Source organism: Macrobrachium nipponense, chromosome 21, assembly GCF_015104395.2.
Source record: "Macrobrachium nipponense isolate FS-2020 chromosome 21, ASM1510439v2, whole genome shotgun sequence".
NCBI lineage: Eukaryota > Metazoa > Arthropoda > Malacostraca > Decapoda > Palaemonidae > Macrobrachium > Macrobrachium nipponense.
This window is the reverse complement of record NC_087212.1, coordinates 73,969,835-73,989,055: the sequence shown is the minus strand read 5'-3', so window position 1 is coordinate 73,989,055 and position 19,221 is coordinate 73,969,835. Positions and strand designations below refer to the sequence as shown.

The 19,221-nt window shown below is 44.2% G+C and overlaps 1 protein-coding gene across 1 annotated transcript in view; it reads right to left on the bottom strand.

The window, feature by feature from the left end:
- Positions 1-19,221, bottom strand: part of LOC135198173 (phosphoribosylformylglycinamidine synthase-like) — a 210,516-nt gene that overhangs the window by 177,179 nt on the left and 14,116 nt on the right. Inside the window, 3 exon segments of the mRNA XM_064225692.1 lie at positions 15,059-15,195; positions 15,737-15,887; positions 16,476-16,617. Of these exon segments, the coding sequence (XP_064081762.1) occupies positions 15,059-15,195; positions 15,737-15,887; positions 16,476-16,617 (430 nt within the window).

The window sequence follows — 19,221 nt, the reverse complement described above, 5'->3', positions numbered from 1 at the left end:
GAAACCACAACACTCTCGGGAACAAGTCCGTGCTGTTCCTCCCTCGGCGGCGAAGGAAGGGCAAGGTCCTTAGCCTTCCAATGCCTAACACACCCATGAGGTGTAGAGGGGGAAGAGGGAGAGGGAGACAGCACCAGCTTCTTATGCGCACTCTTCTCGGAAGGCGGGGACGAGGCAACGCGTTTCCTACCAGCCTTCCCAACCGATAAGGCAGCCAACTTCACATCTAAAACAGAGTCCAGCCTCTGAAGCACCGCCTGGCATATGAGCTCGAACTGATGTGCCAGAGAAGGCTCCGAAGACAAGGAAGGGAGATGTTTCGAACTGGGCGGCAGAGATGACGTCACGTCTAAGAGAGGCAGCTTGGAGGCGACTGGAAGATACGTCATCGATGAGAGTGATGTCACAAGCGGCAATGACGTCATGACCTCCCCTCTGAGCGAGAGGGAAAGAGACGCCACTGGCGGAGGAATACACAAAAATGGACCCCATGACGACAACAATGGGGCTGACGCCGCAGCATCACTCCGAGACAAGGCAGCGGCAGCCGGTGGAGCAATACAAGATGGCCAACTGCTCCCTCCCGTGGAGATGAGGGGCTGGGGGGGGGTCATGGCCTGGCTGGACTGGGGAGGGGGGTGCGAGCCTCCTCAAAATGCGCTAGCAACCCCCCTAAGGACGGGGTACCCTCTAGCCCAAGCATCTTCCAAATCGCCACCATTTTGGACGCCTCCGACTCTGGAAGAGAAGAGAATGATGAAAAAACCTCACCCTTCTCGGGAACCGAAAAAACTCCCGAAGAAGAGGAGGCTACATTACAAATAATACCCTGGCAACCTCCCGATACTTCCATCGACGAATCAATGGAAGAAAAGGAAGGAGAAGCAGGGGCAACGCTACTATGGAGGTTGACTACTGCAAAAGATGAAACATCGGGAATAGGAGTAAAGCCCTCCCAAGAAGGAAGAGTGGAGACTCTCCAACGTTCCCTCTTACCATAAAACTTCCTCCACTGCTCCAAAGGCCATGCCCGGCATTCCGTACAAGGTTTCGTAATTGTACAAAAATTGGAACGGCACCTACTGCAAGTGATGTGAGGGTCCGTCGCTGACAAAGCCAAGAAACGAGAACACGGAAATCCAGGAATTCCGGGGCACCAACGCTGACGTCGAGAAGGAGCAGAAGAAGCCATAATATTAGGCAAAAACACACACAAACACACACAAGGAACGAAACGGGCAAAAACCGGGAAAAGGCCAAGAGAGGAAAAAACCCACTCTCGTCCCAAGGCGGTAAAGAAAAGACTGGCGTAGATGTTCGGCGTTTGACCACTCTTCACCCGATCTATGCATGCGTTGCCAGATACCACAAGATTCCTTGCTTTCATCTACTTTTTTACCGGATCCAGCTAGGCGCTAGAAATTATCCTATTGTTAAAGCCAAGGGTTTGTTCGCGTATGAACAATAGCAGATTTTTAAAGTAATATGTATTTTTTTCTAACTTACAAACCTGAAGTTCTTTGCATACGATTTAGCTTGTGAATGCAAGTTGGATTGGCCTTTTAACTTTCAGACAAGGTTGTTAACTACTGACAGGTAGGGGGAAGCCAAGCCCACCTGTCGCCCTGCACTCCACTTTCCCTTTCAGCCCAGTTACCAGAATGAAGGGTAGCTGAGGGTGTTGGTAAATGTACAAAACTCCAGGTTTGTATTTTAGGATAAAAGACAAATTTTTTAAGTAATTTGTATTTTTCCTAACTGTACAAACCTGAGGTCCTTTATACTATTAGGAATTGCTGGAATGGTCATTTAGCTCTTGAACAAGGTGGTTTAGCAGTTAACTACTGTCTGGTTAGCAGGGGTCCCACCCATCCAGATGCAAAAATCCCAAATTGCCTTTCAGCCCAGTTAACAGATTGAGGGGTGGGATGAGGTGGGAATAAAACTGTTAAGAATCTCAGGTTTGTACAGTTAGGAAAAATACAAATTACTTTAAAAATCTGTCATTTGTTCCTACACAACACGGTCCTTTACATTAGGAAGACTTACTTCTTGGAGGGAGGAATCTGAGTGATTCTCTGAACTGACTGGAGTTCACCACACTTGGATTCTCTTCCTGATCTAATGCAAGGACAAGTTTCGTGCCTTCGACATTTTTAACGGAGTGTAAGAACTGCACGTTCAGTTGTCAGAATTCTTGGCATTTTCGAATGAGTGGGAAAAATGCAACATCATTCGAAAAAGGGATAGGAAGAATCTTTGAGTCTGAGACAACAAACAAATTAATTACTGGGTTTGTTTCCTTGTTGGGGTCCCCTTTCTCCTCTTGCTAGAGGAAGGGATGGGATTGTTTCTATGTATAAGTTTAAACATAGAGAATAAAACAGGTGCTCAATGTGACACTTACCTGCATCGGTCGCCAGTTCCAGTATATGATGGCTCATTATCTTTCTGTATACCTGTAGAGAGAGAGAGTGGAGGATGATAAAGAAGGGAGAGAAGGAGAGGCCAGCCACTCACACATACATAGTATAGTCTTCCTTCCACAACTGAACACCTTAGATGAGATGCTACCTGTCCACTTAGAGGAGCTTGGTAAGCTACACAACTTGTTGAGCAGCCACCACAGGACCCAAGGAAAAGGTTTCAAAGGGCTTGTGGGCAAATTATGTAAAGGTGGTCTGGTGTGACCATACCCCCACCTTCAGTACCCCAGGAACCAACAGATTCTTCTGGAAAGCAAGGGATTAAAAATGCCCTTGACTTTGTGAGCTCTCAGACGGAAAACACTGGTGTCATCTTCGCCAGTGGCAGAGTACACTCTCTTGATCGTTGACACTCAACCCCGAGATGTTGAGTCCTCTTAAGATAGCACCGCAGCATTCTAACAGGACATAGAAGCATCTCGTGGATCATTAGCAACAAAGTCCTCTAGGGAGAGGATCGTGAAGGACTCAAATCTGGCATGAGGGACCAATGGATTCTGAGTCTTCAGTACAAATTCTGGAATGAAATAAGAGTATAAATGGTCCTGAGGGTCAGATTCCTGTCTGATGACTAATACAGGCTCATACAGTCACGAGTCAGGTTTTTCAAAATGAATTACATCCATACAGGGAGCTTGAGGTCCCAGGTGGACAAGACCTTTTGAAGCTTCTCATCAGCAGAGAAATCTCCAATGAGGAGGAGATATCTAATCCTCTCAGGGTTAGAGCTAGGCCCAGGGCAGCCCTATAGCCTTTCACAGCTGAGACAGAGAGAAGCTTCTCTCAGCGAAGGAAAACGAGGAAGTCCGCTATTTGCTGAATAGTGGCTTATTTTCCCTGGTATACTGCAGCAGAGAACTGTCTGAGATACCCAGCCCTCTCCTGTGTGACAAGAAAAGCCTCTCACTTGCAGGAGGTGCTGGATAGTCTCCAGCTGTGAAGAGACAGGGATTACACTGCTTGATGGAACCATTCCACATGCAGTTGACATGAGGAATCTCTCTTGGTTCCTTAGAAAGTAGAGCCACTTGGGAACCACCAGGGTCATTTTGATATTCAGGTTGATCAACACCCTGTTGATCACTTGTGAATCAGACAAAACAGGGAAGGCGTAAGTGTCTAGGTATCCCATGGGTGTTGGAATGCATCCTTAAGCAGCTCATGGGTCTGGTACAATGGAACAGTATATGTACCTGAAGCTTTCTGTTGTGCCAGGTGGCAAACAGATCGATGGAAGGGTGCCCCCATACCTCGAACAGCCTTTCCATGATGTTTGTGTGAAGGGACAGGGCAGTCCTTCGTTACTGGCGGGGATTCTGTTCCTGACAGGTGACGATAACTGAAAAGTGCCAATAAATAAAAGTTGGCGATAACAGTGCCAATCCTTGGTAATCGGCAGGGATGGCTGGCGCTGTTAAGTGGGGATTGGTGCCGATAACCAGGGACCAGCACTGATAACCGGGCATCGATGCACATCGGCGCTGAAAATCTAGTTATTGTAGCTGCTAGACAAGCACCATAAAACCAGATCGCCAATAATCGGGGACTGCCCGTACTCTGTTCCTATCACTTGATGCTGGCAACTGAGCTTGTCCACCATTACATTTCTCTTGCCTGGAATGTATTTGGCTGACAACTCTAACCGAGTGAGCTACTGCCCACTCATGTACCTACATTGTCAACTGATGTACTAGACCCCCTTTGCTTGTTTACATAAGCTACTACCATGTTGTTGTCGCTTATCAACACCACCAAGTGTCCCATCACTTGATTCTGAAATTCATGGAGAGCAGGAAGGTTGCCTTGAATTCCAGGATGGTGATGTGAAGGTATTTGTCATCTTGGTTCCATATACCTAAAATGACAAATTTTGAACCAATTTGTATTTTTCATAGCTAACAAACCTCAGGTCTTAACAATAGGATTATTTCCCGCATAAGCTGGTAACCAGTCGGATCAATCTAAGATTGAAAAGCAAGGAATCTGTGACCTCTGGCAACCCTGATCATCCAATGCATTGTGAAGCTGGAAGCCACGCATGTACGGCATGACTGATCAGTCTTTCACCCAACCCAGGATACCTGAGAAGGTAGTGGGGTGGCTAGAGGTGGGCCATTAGCTGTTAAGGACCTCAGTTTGTAGCTATGAAAATACAAATTGATTTAAAATTTGTCTTTTATTCATACGTGGAACAAACCCTTGATCTTACAAAAGGATAGCACTTATACTTGGTTGGGGGAGGTACAAGTATCTTAACTGGCTGGGAGTTAACCCACCTGCTCACTGTTTCAGGTCGGTCAGTTCTGACCCATGTGATGCAGTGCCTGTGAGAGGTCCGATATTTGATATCTATCCCCTCAGCCATCTGGGTTGACACAATGATATATGAGCAGATTCATTGCATCTGGGGAATCTACAAGAGAATTCGGCTGTCACAATAACAGATCGAGGTTCCGTCTGTATCCGCTCTCACTCCCCTCTCTCCCTTGCTAAGAGAGACTAGTTGCTGCTGAGCAGCCCTTTAATTACTTGTTTATGATGTAAAGAAGCTATCAATATGACTACCTTACTCACCTGTATCATACCAGACCACCATCATGATGTGTCTATTCCTCTACCTGCCTGTAGGAAGAAGAAAGGAATAAAGAGAAAAGAAAGAGACCAGCCAACTCACTCATTCTCTCTTCCTCACAATCATCATCGTTCCATAAGGGTACCTGGTGAATTACACCTCTTGTTTGGTAGCCACCACAGGACCCAAGGAAAATCTGTCCAAGGACTTGTGTGCAATGTCTCTTAGGTAAAATGAAGTGAACGTGGACTGGAATCGCCAGGTACCAGCATTCAGAACTCTGTGAACCACCAGATTTTTCTTGAATGCCAGAGAGGAACTTATGCTTCTGATGTTGTGTGCTCTAGCCCACACAAACTCATGGGTGTGGCCCTCCCTAGAACTGTATGCTCATCTAATTACCTCCCTAATCCAGAAAGAATGGGTATTCTTGGATATTTCCTTTCTGACTCATCCTGTGCTCATGAAAAGTCGACGACAGCTAGGTCTTAGATGGCGAGTTCTTTTCAGATAGCACCTCAGGGATCTGACCTGTCACAGTAAGAGTTCATGGGGGTTACTGCCTACAAAGTCTTTCAATGACAGGATGGAGAAAGACTCTAATCTGTCATCTTGCACTGAGGGGTTCTGGGTCTTGGCCATGAATTCCGGGACAAACTCGAAGGGCATGGACCCCAACCTCTGGTGTGCGAAACATTATAACTCAGCCCGTGGAGTTCTCCCACCCTCTTTGAAGAGGCCACAGCTAACAGGAAGACTGTTTTCAGTGTCAAATCATTGTCCGAAGGCTGATGTAGAGGTTCGAATGGTGCTCTAGCGAGGCTCTTCAAGACTAGTGAGAAAAAGAAAGTTAGATTAGGCTAGGCTAAAATTTAAAATATATACCATGACCATCATGTTGCTCATCAACACCATGGAGTGGCTCATCACTTGGTCCTGAAACTCTTACAAAGCCAGAAGTGCTGCTTTTAGTTCCAGGACATTATTATCCCTTAAACGCCGAAGCGGTAAATAAAAAAATGACTCCCGTGTGCCGGAGGGGTTTGAGAGTGAGCGCGGAAGCGGAAAAAATATTTTTTTCAAAAAATCACAGCGCGCTTAGTTTTCAAGATTAAGAGTTCATTTTTGGCTCCTTTTTTTGTCATTGCTTGAAGTTTAGTATGCAACCATCATAAATGAAAAAAATTATCATTATTATATATAAATAATGCGATATATGATAGCGCAAAAACGAAATTTCATATATAATTGTATTCAAATCGCGCTGTGCGCCAAACGGTTAGAGGTAACAAGTTACTTTTTTTTCGTTGTAAGTGTTGCACTCAAATTGGCAATCAGTTTTGGATATAATAACCAACATTGTACTAAAACGATAAAAGCAACACAGAGAAAATATTATCACAAAATGATGCATGAATTCGTAGCGCGCGGACGTAAAAAAATAATTTTTAAAAAAATTCACCATAAATCGAAATATTGATATAGAGACTTGCAATTTGTTTCAAAATGAAGGAAAATTATTGAATATTACGATACTGTAAGAGTTTTAGCTTACAAATGCAGTTTTCAACCATTTCGAACGAGTTAAAGTTTACCGAATGTCGAATTTTTGTTTAATTTTTTTTTATATGCAAATATAAAAAATATGAGAAATGCTACAACCTTCCAATAATTTTTGTTATATTGTGCATGTTTTTTGCGCACATTTTCATATATAAAACTCTAAAAAAAAGCGTAATATGAAAAGGCACAAACAAATTTAGGAGAATGTGACCTAACGCGTTTCCGAGGATTATTTTCGGCCGAGAATCGGCGCGCGGACGGAATAAAAATATTTTTTTCAAATATTCACCATCAATCGAGATATTGTTCTAGAGACTTGCAATATGTTTTAAATTGAAGATAAATGATTGAATATTACTAGACTGTAAGAATTTTATGTTACAAATGCGTTTTTTGACCATTTCGATTGAGTCAAAGTTGACCGATCGTAGTTTTTTTCCTATTTATCGTACTTTATATGCAAATATTTCAAAAATGATAAATGCTACAACCTTCCAATATTTTTTGTTATATTGTGCATTTTTTGCGCACATTTCCATATATAAACCGCTAAAAAAAGCGTAATATGAAAAGGCACAAATATTAGGAGAATGTGACCTACGCGTTTCCGAGATTTTCGGCCGAGAATCGGCGAGCAGACGGAATAAAAATATTTTTTTCAAATATTCACCATAAATCGAGATATTGTTCTAGAGACTTGCAATATGTTTTAAATTGAAGATAAATGATTGAATATTATAGACTGTAAGATTTCTCTATGTTACCAAATGCGTTTTTTGACCATTTCGGTTGAGTCAAAGTTGACCGATCGTAGTTTTTTTCCTATTTATTGTACTTGATATGCAAATATTTCAAAAATGAGAAATGCTACAACCTTCCAATATTTTTAGTTATATTGTGCATGTTTTTGCGCACATTTCCATATATAAACCTTTAAAAAAAAGCGTAATATGAAAAGGCTCAAATATTAGGAGAATGTGACCTACGCGTTTCCGAGATTTTCGGCCGAGAATCGTCGCGCGGAGGGGGGAAAAATATTTTATTCAAAAATTCACCATAAATCTAGATATTGTTCTAGAGACTTGCAATATGTTTTAAACTGAAGATAAATGATTGAATATTACTAGACTGCAAGATTTTTATGTTATAAATGCGTTTTTTGACCTTTTCGATTGAGTCAAAGTTGACATATCATAGTTTTTTTTCGTACTTATCGTACTTTATATGCAAATATTTCAAAAATGAGAAATGCTACAACCTTCCAATATTTTTTCGTTATATTGTGCATGTTTTTGCGCGACATTTCCATATTAAACCTTTAAAAAAAAGCGAATATGAAAAGGCTCAAATATTAGGAGAATGATGACCTTACAACGTTTCCGGAGATTTTCGGCCGAGAATCGGCGCGCGGAGGGGAAAAAAATATTTTTTTCAAAAATTCACCATAAATCGAGATATTGTTCTAGAGACTTGCAATTTGTTTTAAAGTGAAGGTAAATTATTGAATATTACTAGACTGTAAGTAATTTGCTTACCCAATAATTTTTTTTTTTGTACGTAAAATATATATATTACATTCTTCGATTCCGGTACCAATACATAAATAAAAGGAATGCAGGTGACACTTCTCTTTTCGCATACAATGAAATGTCTTATTATTATTTTATCATGCACACATTCAGATATATAAAAAATTGTAATAAATATAAAACTAAATATAAAATAAATGCAGAATACTCACTCGTAATCCTGACTCTTCGTTCTATTCTTGTTTTCTCCCTCCTCCATTGAAGAGTCTTGCATTTTTTTCCACTCGACATGACGAGGTACAGGTGGAGGAGGGAGACGCGCGCCCTTACTGCTGATGGACCCGGCGGCCCCGTGCGCCCTCCGCTGTCGGTTTAGGGGGCGCGCTCCAATACGTGACTTAGTGTGGTACTTTCGGTCACACTCCCCTATCCTGCAAAGAGCAACTTTGCAGAGACGACAGAAGAACCGGGTGTCTCTCCTTCTGCCATTCATATGGCACACCCGGCACCGTTTCTGCCTTCGCCCTTCTAAGGCCTCCAGTATGTGTTCCCCTGGCTGCAGCCGACACGCAGGGTCCACTACCCGACGAGAAGCGGTTGGGGATGGCGGGGCCGGCAGTAGAGGGGCGTTGTCAGCAGGGGCGGCGGCAGCAGGGGCGTCGTCAGCAGGGGCGTCGTCAGCAGGAGCGTCGTCAGCAGGGGCGGCGGCAGGTCGAGCGAAGTTGGCACTCCTATCTGCCCTTTCCTCTAGGGGCAGATCTGCAGCTCGGGGCAGGGAGTCAGTTATGGAAGGCCACTCATCGGGATCGAAGTTGATGAGGGCATTCCCGGCTACCTCTAGGAAAACTGTATGTGGGTCAACCTCGGAAGATTGTCACCGCGGTACCCACAGTACAGTATGTAGGCATTTTGGAGGGCCAACTGAAGGATGTATTTGAGGAGCTTCTGTGTCCACCTTCTGGTTCACTCTGGGCGAAGGGATAGTACTGGATGAGCTGATCAAAGAGATCAACTCCTCCCATGTGCCTGTTGTAGTGCCCAATGACTGGTAGGCCGCTCGGTACGAAAACTCCTCAAACACAACTCGGCCCTGTCGACGTGTCTTCTTCCGCTGTACGATCTCTTCTTGGATGGGTTCATGACTCGTCGTAATCATGGGGACGAGTCGGACACCCTTCCAACAGAGGACGAAGACAGCGCCCTTCCGCCGCCACTCTGTCTCTCCTCTTGCCAGGTGTTGCGGATGACTAGCGAACCTCTTGAGGACATTTGGGGCCCCACGCACCAACCAGTGATATCCCTGGTTACGGAAACGTCCCACAAGGTTGAATACAGTGTCACGCAGCGTGGAGAAGACCCCGGTATACACTGAAAAGTCCACAACGTATCCAGTGTTGGCCTCGGTAATGAGAAAGAATTTCACACCATATTTCTTTGGCTTCTTGGGGTTATACACTTTTATACTAAGACGTCCTTTGTAAGGCATCATCCCCTCATCCAAAGACAGGTTCTTTCCAGGAATCACGAGATTACTACACCGCTCACGGATATAATCCAACACTGTACGCACTAAAATGAGGCGATCACTGTTATTCCGGGGTGGTTATGAGGCCCTTCCGGTTGAAGGCGTTGAAGTGACCATGTCCAACGCAAGGAAATTATCACGGGACATAACGCCAGGCACATTCGGCATACATAAAAAATAATTTCTCCTCCAATATTGCCTGACGTCGACAGCAGGTGTCATACCAAAATAAATGTGGAGCCCCAAAAAATGCGCCATGTCAATGAGGTTGCAACCCCGCCAGTAATACGACAAGGTCGTCCTCAGCTCATACCGGCAGTACCGAGCGTAGTCCACCGTCTCGTGTACCAGGTATTCCAGCAATTCCCGCGTCAGGAAAAGCTGGATGAACCCCAAAACAGTCAGGGGTACTGGTATGGTCATCCCAGGGGTTGCCGTGAAGGGGTGCATGTTAGGAGGGGTGGGGTCCTCCGTCCACCCCTCGTCACTCTCCGACGACCGACCTTCACCTTGGCTGGCGCGACGAGCCGACCTTGCTAACGTGCCCAGTGCCCAGCAGCGCACGGGTACAGGCACGATATTGCACTACCCACCCCCGTTGGCCATCACACTTAGGCCCTCCCACTTTCTGTATCGTCCTCTGCGATAAAACTTGAGCCCGTATCCCCACCCTCCCCCTTCTCAGATCCCCCTTAGTAAGCACTGAACCCACTGAATTCGAGCTCACATTCGGGATGTGAGCCTCGAACGGACATTGGGGGCATATATTCATCCTCACTTTCATCGGGACTGATGTCCTCATCACTCGATGACCATCCGCCATCAAAATGAGGACTTGCGACATGTTCCCGATCAAGCTCCGAAAGATACTCGTCTATGTCCCTTGGTTGGAGGCCTCCCAAATGCCTACGAATGCCCCTAAGGACGCCCACATGCTTCCTAGGGGTAACCAAAGGCACACTTTCAGCCACACGTGGCCGCACAGAACGGCCTTGAGGCGCGGGGTCATGCTGGGTGCTTGGCCCCTCGCCAGCATCCAGGTCCAAAACTCGCCTTACACGATCCCTTCCGACGGGTAAAATGCGCCTTTCACGGTTCACACATCGTTGAGACATATCTATGAATGTCCTGTAGCAATACAAATGCTCAAAGTCTCGCACAAGTCCAGAAAAACACGCTTTTCACGAAAGATCGCTCTCGGATGGTGCGCTACTGATGCTGGCTGGAGCGAGAAGAAGGGATATCGCGCATGCGCACCTGGGTCACGCTTCAAAACAAAACAAGGCCTTGATCCGTGAACTCCCAGCATCCCCAACGGCGCGTGATTCAAAGTTTTAGGCTGGTAGGCCTATAAGTATTTTTTTCCGCGAATTTAAAAAAAACTTTTGTATGTCGACGTAAAATACGTCCAGTCGGCACCCGACAGACAATTTATCTCGACGTAAAATACGTCCAGTCGGCGTTTAAGGGTTATGGAGGTGCCTGTCATTTTGGACCCATACACCTAATACCAACAACTCTTGCAGGTGTGTGCCCCATCCCTCAGTCAAGGCATCCTAGAACAGAAACATCTTGGAAGGACGAGTGCCAAGAAGCACTTTTATTTAGAGGTCCCTGTCATCTAACCACAAGCTAGATCTTTCCTTACTAATGCCAACAGAGGAATAAGTGAGAAAGGAGGTTCCCTCACTGGAGACCAACACTCATTCATCCTCCACTGAAGAGAGGAGAGGCAAAGCTGCCCATGAGGTACCAGCTTCTCCAACAACAACAGGTGACCTAGAACAATCTACCACTGCCATGTAGGTTGTTCCTGTTGAGACAGGAACTCCTCCACTACTTCTCAGAACCTGCTGATATGAGAATCCAAAGGGAGGACTCTGGAGCCATATCTATCAGCATGCCCAGATATTTTAACCTTGCTTGGGGGTGCAATGTCACTTCTCAACCCAGGGTGTAACAAACCTCAAGATGATCTCTGTACCAAAGCAACTGCAGGAATGAGCTCGCCAGGACAAGTGGGCCCAAGCTGAGATCAACATGAAAACCTGAGTGAACACTTTGGGGTGGTTGAGAGCCCAAAACAAAGTGGCCCATACAGGAACACTGTCCACCCAGGGTAATGTAGGGGTACTTCCAAGAGGACAGATGGATAAGTACTTAGAACTGTGCATCCTTCAAATCCACCAAAAGCATGAAGTCACCCATTCTGACGGAATCAAGAACTGAACGAACAGTTTCAATTTTGAACTGGGTCTGGCAAATTAATCCGTTCAACGGAGATAGGTTAATGACTGGTCTCCACTGCCTGTCATCTTCTCCACCAAAAACAGACTGCTATAAAACCCTGGAGATTGGTCTCTCATGACTACCACAGAACCTATTCAGAGCATCATATTCACCTCTTCCAAAAGGGTAAGATCCTCTGCAAGCCAGGAACATAAGTCTGGAATTGGCCCTGTTTGAGAATGAGGGATGGTGGAAACTTGAAGGTTAGTAGATATCTCACTACAAGGCCATCCTCTACCCAGGTCTCCACTCTGTGTCACTGCCAAGTTGTCCAATGGGTTGACAGGCAACCCCCCACCATCACCAGCAGGCTGGGAGGAACGACACCCCTAGCATGGTCCTCCCTACTTCTTTCCCTTATCCCCTTCTTAGGTTGGAAGGGGGTGATGAAAGGGGCACGACTGTGTGCCCTTTGCTACTAGGGCACAAGAGGACTGGGTACCTCCTCAAGGGGCCAAGAAAGTCTGGAACTATCTCTGACCCAAAGAGGAAGGACAAGCCTGATCCAATGGTCAGGTTGTAGTGCTACTGAAAGACCCAGAGGCCTTAGACATTCTTGTGAACAAGCTTGTTATTATTGTCGACTGGAAGCCTGTCCACTACAGCCTCCACCTCACCTCTAGCAAAGTGTGTCAAAGCAGACTCAAGACCAGTAAACCTATAGAGTTGAGACAGTACAGTGCCTCACCGTTTCAACACTAGGTTTGCTCAAAGGTTTACAGTCTGATGGACGAAGTAGGTACTTAATAGCCCTACCTCCAGACAAAATCAGTCTCTTGTACATTGTTACTTCTTCCTAGATGTACAGAATGTCTGAAGAGGAAGCAAATATCAATCCACAAGACTGTCTGAAATTCTTCCATGGCAGTCGATTGCAGTGCCACTGCCTCTGAATACAAAAAGGAGACCTGCTCCACACAGATGCTCCAGCAACAGACCAGGACACAGACTAATCAGGTCCAGGGTCAACCTGCTTGGTTGGCAATGAGCTATCTTGAGAGAATGTAATAATTCCTCTTGTGAGCTAGAGAGGACAAAGTGACTTGCAAGAATGGGTGGACCGGAAGGAATTTTCTTGCCCAGAAACAAGAGAATTCACTTGGTTCAGGACCCCATCAACAAGCCTAGACCATGGCAAGTATCAAAGCCCTGGGTTCCTTCTTCTGGAGTCCAGAGTGTGATTTGATGGCAGAGGAACCATCTGCAGGACTGGCCAGTCTTTTCTTCGAAATCATTAAAATGACTGATCATCCTAATGATCTCCACAAAGTGTCTCTACAACTAGATAGAGGATGTCTTGATTCCTGGGCAGTAGGACCCTCAGGTCCCTACAGGTCCCAGTCCTCCTGAGTTGCTCCCTCTGCAGGAGAGGAATACTCACCATACCTACCTGGCAATCTCTCAACCTCCTGGGCAAACAGTCTGTTCAGTCCAAGAACCGTCCCAGGAATGCCTCTGTGGACAGGTGGGCTGGGATGGGAACGAGAATGGCCCTGGTCCCAAACCCCAGATATGCCTTGCTCCTGGCTCCTGAAAAACCCCAAGGTGGTGGTGAAGGGACAGGAGGGCTTGCTGCTGCAAGCTCTGTGAGACTTCTCATGGGAAGGCAAGGTAAGCTGCTCCTCCCTCCTTCCTGCACTTGTTAGCTTTGGAAGAAGGGGGGAAAACCCTGTGGAGGTGGAGGGGACAGATGAGAGATTGTGAGCTCCCTTATCCAGAATGGCAAAGATAGAAGTCCAGACAGGTGAGTGCAGCTGTGGGCTGGAAGCTCTATGAGACTTCTCATGAGAGGGCAAGGAAACCTTCTTCCTCCAATTATATTAGCTTTGGAAGAAGAATAAGGGGGTAACTCTGAGGAGAAGGAAGGGAGAGATGAAAGATTGTGAGCACCCTTGCCCAGCTTGTCAAAGACAGAAACCCTGACGGGTGATCAAGGCCATGGGCAGTCGGCAACCAGCAGTGATGACATCTGCACATGGCTGGAACCATTACACCGGGGATCCAGAGAACCCCAGGTAGTGGTTGCACTCATGGCAGCAGGTGCTGTGGTACTTGTACCACTAGTATGAGACTTGTCACCCATCTCTGTTGAAGAGGACTGGCTGCTGGAAGCTCTATGAGACTTGACATGGGAGAGCAAGGCAACCTTCATCTTCCTTCACTTTCTAGCTTTGGAAGAAGAAGGTGCTAACCCCAAAGAGGTGAAGGGGACAAGTGAGAGATGGAAGCACCTTTGCCCAGGCTGTCAAAGACAGAATCCCCGACATGTTAGCAAGGCCATGAGCAGTCGTCAAGCCTTGGTGACAACTTTTGCATGGGTTGGGGAGAGCAGTCCCACTCATGCAAACATGGGCAAGGATTGTCCCTAGAGCATCCTCCAGCCTTCCTAGAAGATAGAGTTTACAGGTGAAGAAGACCTCTTGCCTGGCCTGGGTGACTGGACTGGGCCATTATCCCAGGACCCCTGAGAACATGGTGAACAAGGCCATGAACAGTTGTTAACCTGTGGCTTGGCCACTGTTAGCTCCATGAGACTTCCCACAGGAGGGGAAAGGAACCTCCTTCCTCCATTTGCTAGCTTTAGTAGGAGGAGGAGAAAACCCTGAGGAAGTGGTATGAAGCACATAAATGTGTGCGGATCAATCTCTACTGAGGAGAGGAACTGATTACATGGGGTGTCGTTCCATGGAAAGCACCTAAATACTTGCTATTTTCTTTCCAATGTAGTAGGTTTAAGTGATTGAGAGGTTTGAATAGCAATTTTCTTTCCAATGTAGTAGGCTAAAGTAATTGAGGGGTTTGCATAGCCAATACTCAAATCAAACAACAACAGCAATATATTTCCAGCGAGAAGCAAGAAAAAGCATAAGGTTTGACAGCGAATGGCAAGTCGAGCAGAGAGTACAAAGAAGTCTTCACATGATGGCAGATGGAAGCAAAATGGAGTGCAGACAAACAGGTGGGCAGGGCTTCTCCTTAGTCTATCAGTAGTTAATGACTTGTCTGAAAGTTAAACAGCTGTTTCAGCTTGCATTCGTAAGCTAAACCCTATGTAAAGAACCGCAGGTTTGTATTTATGTAGGAACAAACTTACCTTAAAAAACCAGTGTCTTGAATGCTCTGAATTTGACTGAGCTAAATCGAAGAGTTCAACAGTAGTTGGGTTTCGCTGTACTTTATCCATAAAGATTTCTGTGTAGTAGTCTAAGTCCCAGTCATCAAAAGCTAGACCTAAGAATATATAAAAAAAATTAGCTAGATATGTTAATTTGAGATACACTATACGTAATATAAATAATTCTAAATACACAAAATGTATCAAGCACATACCAACTAATACATGGAACAAAACTCATTGTTTTATGGTAATAATATGCATTCAGTAACTATATACATGCGTATACATATGTACTATGTACATACTGGCAGTCCCGAGTTAACAGCGGGGATCCGTTCCTGGCTGATGCCACTAACCGAAAATCTGCAATAACAGCACTTAACGGTACTATTAACCAAAGATCGGCGCTGCGGTTAACTAGAGATCGACACTACTAACCAGAGATTGGCGCTGCTGTTAACTAGAGATCAGCGCTACTAACCAGAGATTGGCACTGCTAACCAGAGATTGGCGCAGAAAATCCAGTTAACTGCGTCACTAGACAAGTGCCGTAAACCGGATAGTCGTTAACTGATGCCACTGTTAACCGGGGTCTGCCTGTATGTATTAATTTTAATTCATTTGCCCTTGCCAAAATATAAAATTAGTGTTTACCCATATTCACATTGGCTTCTTCCAGAGCCTTTCTCCCACGATGCATTACATCTACTTGAAACCATTTTTCAGGTTGCTGCTGTACACCAAATGATTTCAGTGGTTCTTTATATTCTTGTTCTGTCATGGGATCATGAAGCTTCATCACCATCTGGAAATTAGCCAAAGAATGAATAATTACATGATAGTACTATAATATAATGAAAGGAATTACTCAATTAAAAAAAACCAGTGTGCAGTAACTTAATATAAGAATGTCCATAATAAGAACAAGTTTAGTACCTTAATGCCACCTAGACAGGAAGAGACATAGACAAACAACAATTTTACCAATTTGTAATCTTCCATGTGCTAACTACTGTAAAACTACTTTATGCTTCACCTACCAAGTTGTAATTCCAACTTAAATAAAAGCTAACTACACAATTAGCAACTGACACTCAGTTCAATACCTTATATCTCATTCTGTTTTAAAATCAATATCTTATGAGCGTATTCTATATTGAAATCAGTACCTTATGGTCACATCCTATATATATTAGAATCAATACCTTATAGTTTAATTTTATATTAAAATCATCAATAAAGCTAAATGATTTTAAAGTTAATTATGTAACATGCTGCTATCTCATCATGAACTTTTTTTCATGAAGATAAATATACAACTTTCTTTTAGCCTCAAGTGAATAATATGATTAATACAAGCAAGGAATTTAAAATACAAGGTTTTGAGTTTTACCTCTTTCCGCATTTCACTTGAAATTTCTCCAGAAACCTTAATCCAGTAACGATGTGCCTTTTCCACCCGAACTACTGTTGTCATCCCAGCAGCATGAAAGATACTCATAGCATTTGTGCCCCATGCTGTTGTAAAGTTAAGTCTAAAAAGATGAAGGTAATAGAAAGATGAATGTTTATCACAGATACTGATGACAAATGATTGATGAAATTAAGTTTGAATACAACACATTACAACACATACTATTTCACAAATGTCTTTTTCTCAAGTAATAACTTTTATTTTGTACATACATATAAACCATTGCCTTCCATAAGAAATATGTTGATAACCTTGTTACCCTAAGTACACAGAGGTCTCTCGAGGGGATAAGACCCAAGGATCTTTTACCTACCCTGTCCCACATCTTCTTTGGTCCCATTTTTGTGGGACCTTCTCCATCAACAATTTTGTTACTAACTTGAAATGTATCATAATTTTTCATCAGGATTTGAATATATTGAATATGTTGCCTTCATTTTTAGATTACAAGCCTAAAACCTTTTCCAACTAGTCAGTATAGTATGAACCATGAACAAATCTTCACTACTTTTAACATCAACTAGGTCATTTTATTGTCTTTGATACTCAATCCTGAGAAACAAACATTGACCACTGCATGGACTCTGATGTCACCACTCATCTCTTTTGGATTATGCTATTGCTAATGCTCTAGTTACAATTATACTGCTTTTCAGATTATGAAACAATGACCCTTTTTCATTCATTCATATGTAATTAGCAATGCTGTGAACTAGTTTAATAAGACCTTTGAGTCATATATCTAGACTCTCATAAATAGTTTAAAACATTTATGAGAGTCTAGATATATGACTCAATGGTCTCATTAAACAAGTGAAAATTGGATGCAGGGAAAGTTGAAAATATTGGAAAGGTAGGTGAGAGAAGAAAAAACAAGAAATATTAACTAAAAGACAGAAAAAAAAAAGATTGAGTTCCCATCCTTCAGTTCTCTATACAAAGTGCATGGTAGAAGTTCCTCTTCCAACTCCAAGTTTACACCAAGGATAAACATTTTATCAGAATACTATGTTCTTTTGCTGGCCAGAAAGGTTCTGCCACTGGTTTAATGGTGCTTATTATCAGTAGAAAATTGGCAGAATGTTCAGCACAAACATGGGTAAGACTAATGGAAGGCTTTCTAAAGGGACAAACATTTTTTCCTTCGAGAACAAACACAGTGATGTTTGATCCAGTCTTCATTATTGAAAAATAGTTAATTTTCTGAAGGCTCTGAAGGTATGGAAGATTACAACTGACTCTTGAGGAGAGATAGGCCACGTCTTGACCTTGTTGTTCCCTGGAGTTAGGCAGTCTCTGCCCTTGCTACAATCCACCAGGTGGCTGTCTGGCTATACCCATCAGAGGGAGGAGCAGTGGCCACTGATATGGCTGTGATGGTCTCGTAACTGACACTGAGAGAGGGGCGAAGCAGAGTGGGACACTGCTCTGTTCTGAATATTTTGAGAGGGGTTATGCCTGTTTGACCTACTTCTCAAACAGGACCACGGACTTCTAGAAGAGTATCTGGACGAGTCACTCATACATCAGTGCTGCTGGCTCTGCACTAATCTGTCTGTGTAGCGAGATGTGCTTCTCCTACCTGAACAGCTCCTTCTCTCTGCTCCACCACTATGTGGCAATTTTTCTTTTCTATTGGACACTGACCAAGACCTGTCTTTACACCGTCTTGATGAGGAAGGTCCTGCCACTGATGAGGCCCCCGTCCTCAAATGATCCCCAAAACAATGGATGTCTTTTTGCTAGCCAGGACTACCTTCTCACCAGTCTTCCTGTCTTTCAAGATCACATATTAATAAATGAAGATCAGTTTCTTAGTATCAGTGAGGTCGACCTGCATTATGTGACCCAGACATTTTTGGAAGTCATCCTCTGATCTTTTCCCTCCTACCAGAGACTTAGCCATCACAAACAAATCCTTTGTGGATGTCACTGGAAGAGGGCAAGAGCCGACAGAGAGATTGATGGAGGGCAAGGAGACATGCTCTAAGTGGGCTCCCTGGAGGTGGAGTTTACCTTCTTCCTCCATCACTTCTCTTACCTCACCCACTGCAGTGGGGCCAGTCTACACACTCCTCACACAAAACCAGGCGAATTATCTGCAAATAATGTGGATATACATTTCATAGAAAAATCCGCGAATAGGTGAAGCTGCAAGTCTGGAACCGCGAATAGGTGAAGCTGCAAGTCTGGAACTGCAAATAGGTGGGAGTCCACTGTATTACTAACAGAACAGAAGGCCTCATAAGGTAAGCACTTGATTCAGACAGAATCAAGGATCACACAGAATCCTGGATCACACTCTACGCAAAGGGAGGAAAACACCTGAAACACAATTGAGCATCACTTTACCAGTTACTACACACAAAGGAGGACACCATGTGATTGAGGCTCATATGCATGAGGATGCACTACTTCCTCCTTCACCAAACAAAAAGCAAAATGCAATAAAGAAAAAATAATGCACTGCACTGTGGGATGGTGCTGAAAGGGAATATACGTATGGTATCTTGATATTTCAAGCTATGACATGACAATAACGAAACACGTGAAGGCCCACACACCTTACAGACACAAAGACATTGCACAGTGCAAAATCAGGAGACAACTAAGTGAGTGTATGAAAGTGAAGACACTGTAAGCACAATTGAGAAGTCTGGCCATC